The following is an 11206-nucleotide window of genomic DNA, read 5'->3' as shown; positions in this document are numbered from 1 at the left end:
TCGAATCTTCAAGTATTTAAAGAGTTTTCACTTTGGTGTGAGTTCTCTCAAGTATGAAATTCTGAACCTTTGAAAATGAGGGAGACCCCTCTATTTATAGAGGTTTCCGCCGGCTTAATAAGCTTTGGGCTTGGGCTATTTTTTTACCAAACCAATGGATCTGGGTCATTGGCCCAATTTAACTTCAAAACGACTAGTTTTGGGCCCAACCCATGAATTTGAACTCTATTTGGGTTACATGCCCAATTTAATTTCAAAAGATTTGGGTTTTGGTGATTTTGGACTCAGCCCAATTCTTTAGGTGGATTTGGACTTATTTAAATATCAATCCACCATAATGGTCTTATAGTAATTTGAGTTTTCAGGCCAAAATACCATCTAGTAGATTTGTAAACTAAATGGATACCGGACCTAATTTTGTATGAACCTAGTTGAACAATTAAAACTGGTCCAAAGGGCCCAATGAATGACATATGACATTATTTGAGAATTGTCATTTTCTTCTTTAATTTTAATTTAGGAATAATTTATAATTATCCACAAATTTAATAAAAATACAGTTTTGTCAATAACGACGTAACCGTTTATGATTGTCCAAAATTTATGGTTCTACAAGTTCCATTTTTTTATTTTATTAAAAGGAAATAAATGAGAAACCCGTCATACAAACGATAAATGAAAAATAAGAAACAAAGAGGGTCATATGAAAGAGTTATATGACTTTACTATCAACACATTTTCATAAAACACAAAAGATATATAAAGTAACATGTTAAAGACTAGGGATGACAACGGGACGGATGTGGTCGGGGGGTCATCCCCATCCCCGCCCCTTTGGTAATTTTTTCCCCATCGCCGCCCCCGTCCTCGAAATTTTGGGGGCGGGGACAGGGCGTGGATTCCTAATAGGGAACCCGTTTCCGTTATAAAAAAATATTTTTAATTAATTTTTTATTACTAGTATAAAAAATGAAGAAAAAGTGGCTAAATAGCTTGATATATATTAATATTATTATATAAAAATAGAAAAATTAATAAAATATTAAACGGGGCGGGGACGGGGCCCATCCCCACCCCGTCCCTGCCGAGGACCTCGATTTGACCACATCCTCGGTCAAACCGGGGATTCCTTGACCCGATCAGGTCAGGTACTCGAGCAGATCGAGTCCCATGAGTTTTTTTGCCATACCTATTAAAGACGCATATCTCCGACAATAAAGTAGTGACCTGAGTTCTAATCCCCACCCCATTGTGAAAAGAAACGAGTATTTTAGGATTCATTTGGTAACGTTCATGTTTCTCGTTTCTTGTTTCCAATTTTCTTAAGAAATCTAAGCATCTTGCCACTAACTATATTTATTATTTTTTATTTTTTAGGAACATTCCAAAAATTTGTATAGAAGTTTTGGAAACAACCAAAATTTTTTTTCTTTCTTGTTTCTATTTTCCATTTGCTCCAACACATAAATAAGAAGATTGTATTATTACATTGATGTTGAGACCATACAATTCATTTTTCTTTATTAAAAACGAAGAAACAGGAACCAGAAACAAAAACATTACCAAACACGTCAAAATAAATATAAAAATTGTTCTTCGTGAGTTAGAGGGGTATTTTGGTCAAAGTGAAAATAATGGGAAAGGGTGGACATCGGGTTGGGTGAGTGGGCTTTTGTTTTGTATGCCATGATGACCAAGGAGCCCTCCACGTGCACAATAATTCCACCCTCATTACTTCCCCATCGCCATGGCTGAATCTCATACTCTCAGCTGAGAAACAAGGAATTTTTCTCTGTCCCATACGCACCGAGCGGACGGAATGGCGGCGTTCGTCAAACTCGAGGATTCCCCAATGTTCTTGAAACAGGTAGCTCCCTTTTACGGATCGAATTGTTTCAATTTTATTTAAGTTTCCCGTCGGATTCTGTAGGTTGGTGGATTTGTGATTGGCGATCAAGTGGGTTCAGTATTATCAACTTATTTTCTGTCATGTGTGCACTGGAATCATTTCTTTCTACTTTGAGAAGTATAATTCTGTTTTTTGTATTCGTCTGCCGTCTGTATCCCTTTCAATGTGTTAAAAGAGGACTTGCTTTTTTTTTTTTCATTTTATTTTTTAATTGAATAAGGATCAGTAATATGTTGATTTCTCCTTTCAGTTGCCAATGCTGTAATGTTAAAAATCTGGTCTGCTACTACTTCTGCTAAAATTGAAACCTGAAGATGAAATGTGGTTAGGTCGGAATTTCTTTGATGACAGTGAAAGATAGTTAGAAGCAAGTTCTTTGTAGTAAACCATTTTACATTGACCCATGACGTATGGGGTAATGGTCTGATGTAGGCCGATTCAATCTCTTAACCACTGCTTTGGGAACTTGGAGAGAAAAACGTCTGTCAATAGGAATCTGTCAATTAGAGTAAGAGTAGGCTATCACTGAAATCTGACCATGTATAAAGACCATTGAAGAGGGGGATGTCCCGGAGAGCAACAAGTTTAAAGAAGTTGTTAAATTGGTGCATGCTACTGGTGGGTCTTCTACAAGTCGGTTTCTCCTCGGTCCAACGAATAGTGGTGAAATCACCTCCCAATCGTTCGTGCAGATAGGAGAGGTCTATTAATTCCTCCCAAAAGAGAGGGTTTCCTCATATTTAGACAGACTGTAGGCCAAAAATTGAAGCCATGAGCAAAAGAGATGAGAAGAGATTGAGATAAGGCACTTCTGGTAATGTTGGAGACGTTGAAAGATGGCTCATTCCACATAATGAGAATACCACCTGAAGCTCCCACGAAATCCAAAGAAGTCTAGACAATATATTTGGAGCTCCAAAGGGATTTAATGAAGAGTCTATTGATATATGACACTTTTTTCTTGTGAGATGATGATGGTGGGATTTTGTTTTATCATATGAGGTTTTTAATGAGCGCCCTTTTCTCCCAAGAGCCTCGACCCTCTTATGTTCCATGACAAGATAAACATAGACAAGATGTTGAGCTACCATCATGGCATCATTACGGTTTGGAGAAGGCTTGTCATAGTGTGTGGAGGAGACAGACCCATTTAATTCCCAAATTCCTTTGTTTTGCTTTCTCAAACACATCATCTTCTTAGTTGCCTTGGTTGGCAATAGGTTTTTTTTTTTTTTTTTTTTTTTTTTTTTTTTTTTTTTGGGATAAGAAACTAGTATATTCAAAGAGCCCAAAACTAGTATATTCAAATAGTAGCTTGCCACTTTTGAACTATCATGTAGGCTGAAATTACAAAAGAATTTCTTGAGATTTATAGACCACCACGAAGTAATATGCTGTGTATTGCAACAAAAAACATCCTCTAAGGTCTTTTTATCTTCAAAAAGCCTACTATTCATTTCTCTCCAAATGAGCCGTAAGATGGCCCTCACAGCACAATTCCACAAATCAAAAGCCTTGCCTTTGAGAAGACCTCCCCCAAAATTTTCGAGAAACAAATCATAAATCTTGCGAGGAACAAATCATCAATCTTGCGAGGAACAAAAAGAGAGACCGATCTCCCTACTGACAAAAGGCCAAACCTTAGCAACGAAAGGGCAATGGAGGAACAAGTGATCAATGGTCGTATCTGAAGGGGAGAGAGACCAGTAGGGGTACTGACGTTGAAGTCTGTCAGTCGTATCGATGCTCCTGTAAAACACTGACCAAAGAAATATCTTCACCTTCTTAGGCACCTTGAAGTTCGAGATGTAGGTTACCACAGGTGCTTGTAGCTTGGGGGATGGTTTGGACAAGTACAAAAATGCTGATTTGGCCGAGAAAACTCAACTGCTATCAGCCTTCCACCACAACTTATCTTTCCCTTCACCCAGCTGCAAAGAGTCTAGCTTCTCCGTAAAGTTAGCCCATCGTGGGATCTCTCTGTCAAACAAATTTCTTCCCAACCCCAAGTCCCAGGCTAGGGAGGACTCACCCAACAATCTGCCACCACACAGTCTTTCTTATTCGAAATCCTATAGCACTCGGGAAACGTCACAGAAAAAGGAGATGTGTTAATCCACACATCCTCCCAAAATCTCACTCTCCCCTTGGAGGCTTTGAAGATAACAAACTTCAAAAAATCACCTCTAGTTTTATCAATGTTAAGCTAGGGGCGACCTCTAGTTGAGACCTTCAGAAGTTTAGTCGTCCAACCATGGGTCTCAACACCATAAATAGCTCCAATAACCCTCCTCCACAAATTGGATTCTTCATGAGCAAATCTCCCGTGCCATTTAGAAGCAACGATCGATTCCTTTGTTTTAAAAATCCCACCCCGAGCCCCCCTCTTTTTTTAGGCAACGAAGCCATGTTCCAATTCACCAAATGACTACCTTTCTTGTTATTTCCCCATTCCAAATGAAATCCCTGATAAGCTTCTCCATCTTCAAGATCACAGCCTTAGGAGTTTTCGAGATCGAAAAGTAATAAACCGGAATGCTATTCAAGCTCATGACACTTCGTATGGTTGGGCCGGTTTCAGCTTAGCTTCCAAGCTCAGAAATCTTAAAACACCCCTCAGACAGTGGTATGTGCAACAGGAGAAACTGAAAAAGGCAAGCGAAAGGAAGATTATTGAAGACATTCTTGCTATTGACCATTTAGAAGAATCTGTTGGCATTTCAGCAGTAGATAAGGAGAGGAGATGTTCTCTGAAGGCTGATCTTTTAAACCTATATATAGTGGAGGAAAGAAATCTGATCCAAAAAAGCAAACTTCATTGGTTAAAAGAAGGGGACGAAAACACTGGTTTCTTTCACAGATATTTGGCAGCCAGGAAATGAAAGTCCATGATTTCAGAATTAGTAGATGAAAGAGGCTCCTCCTTAGTCACGCAAGAAGAGATTGAAACCGAAATTATCAACTTCTTTGATAAGTTGTATACTAAAGAACAGACCACAAGATTTTCGCCAAGAAACATTGATTGGAGACCTATTTCCAACCAAGATCGTTTGTGGTTGGAAAGGCCTTTTGATGACAAAGAAATATGGTTGGCTTTGAAAAGCCTTGGGAAGAACAAAGCCCCTGGTCCAGATGGGTACACCTCTGACTTTTTTCTGAAGTTTTGGCAGCAACTAAAGGGTGATTTTCGGCGGTTATTCGATGAGTTTTACCTAAATGGGCACATTAATAAGTGCCTCAAAGAAAACTTCATCTGTTTAATTCCTAAGAAAGAGGCTGCGGTGAAAGTAAAAGACTTCAGGCCTATAAGTCTTACTCACTCCATTTATAAGATAATCGCAAAAGTCTTAGCGGATCGCATAAAAATTTCTGAAACTCAAAGTGCATTCATCGAAGGAAGACAAATTCTGGACCCGGTATTAATAGCAAATGAAGTTGTGGCAAATTATAAAAATCGAAAGTAGAAAGGGTGGCTCATTAAGCTAGACATTGAAAAAGCATTTGATAGTGTGGGGTTTTCTTGAAGAAGTACTTAAACAGAAAGGTTTTGGTAGAAGATGGATTCAGTGGATCAATGGTTGCGTGAAAGATACTCAATTTTCTATCTTCATCAATGGAAGGCCAAAAGAGAGAATTAAAGCATCAAGAGGTCTAAGGCAAGAAGACCCTCTTTCTCCTTTCTTATTCATCTTGGTGAGTGGTGTATTAAGTAGCCTTTTGGAGTACTCTCATTCAAAAGGCTACTTTGAGAGCTTTCTCGTAGGGACTTCTAATGTACATATTTCTCATCTTCAATTCGCGGACGATACTCTTCTTTTTTGCAAAGATGATAATGACATGTTGCGAAATCTTTTCAAATCCATTCAAGCCTTTGAATGGCTGTTTGGTATGAAAGTAAATTGGGAGAAATCAGCACTATGTGGAGTCAGTATAAGGCAGCAGCGAGTTTTTCAAGTGGCTGGAAGTTTCAATTGTAAATTTGAAGCATTGCCTATAATGTATCTAGGTTTACCCTTGGGTGGTAATCCAAAATCGCAAGAGTTATGGAAGCCGCCGGTTATGGAAAAGATAGCAAAGAAGCTGGATAGATGGCGCCGGTTCCATTTGTTTAGAGGAGGGCATATGAAACTTTGTAAGTCTATTTTATCCAACATCCCCACTTACTATCTTTCATTATTTCACTTGCCATCTAGTTTCTGCAAGGAGGTGGAGAAAAGGATGCAAAATTTTTATTGGGAAGGCAACAGTAAAGCTTCCTTGAAGCATTTAGTCCAATGGAACATTGCTTCCTCTTCATTGGAGGCGGGAGGCTTGGGGATTGGTGGCATACAGCAAAAAAACAGGGCTTCGTTAGCAAAGTGGGGCTGGCATTTTTGCAATGAACCATCATCCCTTTGGAGAAAGGTTATTGTAAGCATATATGGTTTGGATACATATGATTGGAAGACTTTGGAGAAGCGGTCTGGTGGTGTTCGTAGTCCTTGGTTCCATATTGCTAAGCAATGGGACAAAGTGGAACACTTTTGTTCCTTCACTGTGGGTAATGGCAAGCGCACAGATTTTGGTCTCATATTTGGCTTGGAGACAGAGCATTGAAGGACAAATTTCCATCTTTACATCGAATCTCTTCTAGCCCAACAGGTTCAGTCTTTAATCATTGGCATTCAACCGCTAATTCTTGGAGAATTGAAACTAGGCATTTGTTGAAGGATGAGGAAATTGAAGCTTTTTCGGAGTTGTTGTCCTCTCTCAGTCACATCTCCCTGAACTCTAATGAGGATCAACGAAGGTGGGTGATTGATCCTTCCGGCTTATTCACGGTTAATTCTTTATGCACAACATTTCGTTCTTCTTCAAGCTTTTCACAGGATGTTTTCAAAGCCATCTGGAAATCTAAAAGCCTTAAAAAGGTCAGCTTTCTTACTTGGATTTTGATTCAAGGAAAGGTGAATACAGCCAACATTCTCCAAAGGAAGAATTCTAGCATGTTCTTGTCTCCTTCCATGTGCATATTGTGTAAGAATAGTGATGAGCAGCCGTCTCATTTATTTTTCCATTGCATTTTCTCCAAGCTTTGTTAGAGTTTCTTTTCCAGCCATTCTCGTTACAGTGGGTGTTTGATCAAGCTGTCCCAAATAACGTCATTCAACTCCTAAGTGTATCGGGTTTAAACCTTAAAGCTCGGCTTCTATGGATAAATGGTGTCAAAGCCTTATTTTCCGAAATTTGGTTTGAGCGGAACCAACGAATATTTGAAGAGAAAAGGAAGTCTCCAGAAGAATGCTTCTGCATTGCAAAGGTGAAAGCTTCACATTGGTGTTCTCTAGATGCCTCTTTCTCTAATTATTCTCCTAGTATGATATGTTGTAATTGGGAGAGCTTTATATCTCCCTTCTAAGTTTGATTTTGGTTGTCTTTGGGACTCTTATATTTTTTGTTTTTTTTTGTCTTTAGTATTCTCTTCTTCACTCCTATGAGAGTTTGTATCTTTGAACAATTTTGTTCCTTTTCATTTCTTCAATGAAAAGTTCGTATCTTGTTCTTGAACAAGAAACAACTTTTCATTGATATATGAAAAGGAGAAAAAGTTCAAGGATACAAACTCTCAAAGGAGAGAGAGAAAAAGAGAAAAGAAAAAAGAAGGGCTTAGTCATCAAAGAAAGGATTTACGAAGCAGAAATCACTAATATGCTCGTATAAAGCGTGCATGATTTTATACCAATCATCGTGGAAGTACTTCTTGACAATGATGATGGAGTCTAATTGCGTGTTGACATTAGGGTAGAAATCAATGGCTTTACAATCTTGCCAGTTACTCAACACTTGTGGGGTATATTAGGGCTCTTGGAGGCTTCTAAATGACTTTTTTCCCTTCCCTACGGATGTCTCAGTCAGTGTTTTCAAGTGGCAAGGGGTGAGGTGTTCTGGGCCTGTTGCGCCTTGAATGCCACCTAGGGGAGCTTCTTAAATCAAGCGCTTGCCTTGGAACGCGATCGCCTTGTCAAAGGCGGGCGAGCATCCCTTTTTTTCTTTATAATTTAAATGCTTTTAAATTAGAAAAGCCCACGAAATAGATGTAAAACCCCTAAAGATGCACTGCGTGCCTATGAAGTATGAAGCCTCACGCGACGGATCTCCTTCTTCTTCGTCTATTCTTCCTTTGCCGGCGACTTCTTTCTTTGCTTATGACTTCTCCGCCGATGCTTCTTTAGACTTTTGGCACCGTCCACCTTTTCGTTCGCTGGCGCTTCTTCGTACTTCAAAACTGAAAGGTTTCTTCTTTGCTTTCCTGGCTTTTTTTTTTCATTTACTTTATTTTCTTTTATTTCTCTCTTTTAACCCTTCTTTTCTTTCGTGTTTTTTTCCCTTTCCTTTACTTTCTGTTTTCTTTTTCATTTCATTTCATTTATTTATTTCTCTCTTTTTTTTTTCTTTTCCTTTACTCACTTCACAACAGATTCTTTCTTCTTTTATTTTGTTAATCTTCCCATTTTGATGTCTCCTTTTAACATTTTGATGTAATCACTATTTAGTATTGTTCTTTTATAGTTTGGATCTTTTAAAATTATTTTACCATATAAATTTATGCTCTATATATAATTTTTATTTATTTATTAAGGTGCACCTCGCTTCACTCAGGCCTCACCTTTTTGTTGCCTTTCGCCTTAAGGCGATAAAAGGCTTGTCGCTTTGAGGTGCGCGTTGCGCCTTGGAAACACTGGTTGCAGTAGGTAGTTGAGCCATTTATTGAGGGGCATTCTGTGGTAGCTAGTGCAAAAGTGGATGTAGTAAAGGGAGGTGAAGATGGTACGAGTGGGTAGTTGCTGACGAGGCTATAAAAAACTTTCTATCCCTTTTTTCTTCTCCTATGGGGACTAAGATTTAATTCCCCATTGTTATCCATTTTTTGCAATTTCAGTTAGATTCCCTTTTCAATTCGAAGTCTTTTCTACCCTTAGTGTTTGATCATCAATATAAGTTTCTCTGAAAAAATTCTGGTTTAGGGGGCATATAGAAGAAAGGAGAAGGTGTTTTTGAGCCATGACAATGAGGACCGATGGATGGACATGAAGTAGGATCTATGCTTAGTAGTTTATGAATTTTTTGCTTTGATTCCTCTATATCTATAATCACTTTATATTGTAAAACGTTTTCTCTCTATTGTTTTGTTGCTGAATGGGAGTGTCTTACTATCCATCATTGCAAGCAGTCAATGCTATAACAGAGGCCATGGTAGGGTTTCGGTGATGCAAGGTGGGACGTTGAGGGAGAAGGGGGATAGAGAGAGAGGCCATTTTTTCAACCATATTATTATTATATTTGATTTAATGATGGATATTTTCAACCAAAAAAAAAATGTTCAATCACTTCATAGACTCCCTCTATAAGAATGCACATTGACATTCTCCAGTCTCTCTTGGCAATGCACATTCTCAATCTTTTGCCCCTAAACACTCAATATGAAATCCTGTTCTATTAGCTTATCCTCCAAACACTTATAATAAATTGTCTTTCTTCCCTTTTGAAGCTCTTCTTCTAAAAGTTAGATTTTAATTTATTTGGCAGTCAGATAACTTTCCTGACCTTTTATTTTATGTTTCCATTATTTATAGATATTTTCTCTAGAAAAAACAACTGATGAGTTGGAAGATCGATGCAAAAGACTACACAATGGATGTAAAATGTTTATGTAAGTGCTGCATTTTTATTTCTTTCCACCATCCATGTTAAGGAATGAATAGAGCTTACTCTCCCTCACCTTCTTTGGTTGGTCTGGGTAGTTGTGATTATAAAATGTATTAATCTCATCATTATCATGCTAATCTTTAATTTCTTCATCATTGTATTAAATATTTTTTTACAACTGGGATTTCTTAATTTTCGTGTTATTTAATTTTTTCATTATCATATGTGAATTTGGATATCTTCTTGATAAAAGAGATCAATTGAATATGGTTGATAGAGAAATGGTGAGATCTGTTATAGAGTTCAAATCAAACAAAGTGGATCAAAGTATAAGATTTTGGTTGATCAAGGGGTTTGCTACTTCTATGGGATGAAGGAAAAAATGGGAGTAGATGTGCTAATCGGTGCCTACTCCGTAACAATAATGAGATTGGTAATGAAGAAGGAATTGGGGCTCCAATATTTATGGCACTCCCAATAAGGATTTTTGGGGATTTTTTTTTTTAGATAAGAAACTTGTATATTCCAAACAAAGGAAAAAAAGGAGACAACCTAAGGGCTGGGGTAGAGGGAACCCTCCCACCCAAGGACTAAACCAACACTTTCCAGTTGTTCATGATCATGGAGATGTTGTAATTACAAAAAAATTTCTTGTAATTTATGCACCACCAAGAAGCAGTGTGCTGTACATTTCTAAAAAAAAATGTCAAAAGTAGAAGACTTGTTTTTGAAAACATGAAGATTTCTTTCCAACCAGAGGTGCCATAAAATGGCTCTCGTAGCACAATTCCACAAAAAACTTATCCTTTTTAGGGACATTTCAACCGTGAAGAACTTCAGATAACTAACCATCTATTTGTTTAAGGAATTAAGTAGATACACCGAAGAGGTCCAAGAGAAAATACCAAACTTGAGCAGAAAACGGACAAATGAATGAAAAGATGATAAATGGTCTCATTGCTGGCCATACATAAGTTGCAAATAGAGGGGGAGAGAATCCATCTAATGCACTTCTTTTGAGAGTCTCATGAGTATTTAAGCTTCTATATGTTGGGACCATAGAAACACCTTAACTTTATTTGGAGTTGTGAACTCCCATATTGCCGGAATGGGGAGGATTTCAAGGAAGGATTGCACTCCACCATCTTCAAGCAAGCTGAACGAGTAGGAAACATCCCCCTTTGCCTATAGGCAAACAATCTCGATCCTCTCCTTCACCTAGCTGCATGACATCGATGACATGAATAAGGTCCATCCAATTGTCTATTTCCTAGTCAAAGAGGCCTCTGCGAAAGCCTAAGTCCCAATCATTCTCATTACCATTCCAACATTCGGCAATCGTAGCCTTTTTCTTTGTGGAGAGGTTAAACATGTTAGCGAAAGTGTTTTGGAGAGAACTTTCACCGAGCCATTTATCAGACCAAAACTTAATCGGTTCCCTTTTTGGACTTTGAACTTAAGGAAATTGGAGAAGAAGACACTGTTTTTACTTATATCAAACCAAGGCCTACCTTTATCTCTCCTTTTGGCGGAAGTGTGGACCACTTATGAATATCGTCTCTGTAGATGCTCATAATTACCTTTCTCCAAAATGCTTCGTTTTCCTGAGTG

At 38.1% G+C, this 11206-nt stretch overlaps 1 protein-coding gene across 21 annotated transcripts in view; it reads left to right on the top strand.

The window, feature by feature from the left end:
• Nucleotides 1–1694: 1694 nt before the first annotated feature.
• LOC111018315 (ADP-ribosylation factor GTPase-activating protein AGD2) overlaps nucleotides 1695–11206 on the top strand; it is a 71889-nt gene continuing 62377 nt past the window's right edge. For 7 of the 21 annotated variants that reach the window (XM_088116976.1, XM_088116980.1, XM_088116978.1 and 4 more), the window contains exons 1-2: nucleotides 1695–1867; nucleotides 9523–9599. In XM_088116976.1, the coding sequence (XP_087973102.1) occupies nucleotides 1820–1867; nucleotides 9523–9599 (125 nt within the window). In that variant the 5' untranslated portion in view covers nucleotides 1695–1819. Of the gene's footprint in view, nucleotides 1868–3210; nucleotides 7209–7375; nucleotides 8182–9522; nucleotides 9600–11206 lie in introns of those variants that run through there. The other 14 variants (XM_022294350.2, XM_088116984.1, XM_088116991.1 and 11 more) reach the window with 11 other exon arrangements.

Source organism: Momordica charantia, assembly GCF_013281855.1.
Source record: "Momordica charantia cultivar OHB3-1 chromosome 9 unlocalized genomic scaffold, Mcharantia_2.0 BLBB01000009.1, whole genome shotgun sequence".
Taxonomy (NCBI): Eukaryota; Viridiplantae; Streptophyta; class Magnoliopsida; order Cucurbitales; family Cucurbitaceae; genus Momordica; species Momordica charantia.
Note: the sequence above shows the minus strand (reverse complement) of the source record. Positions and strands in the feature narration are given on the sequence as shown.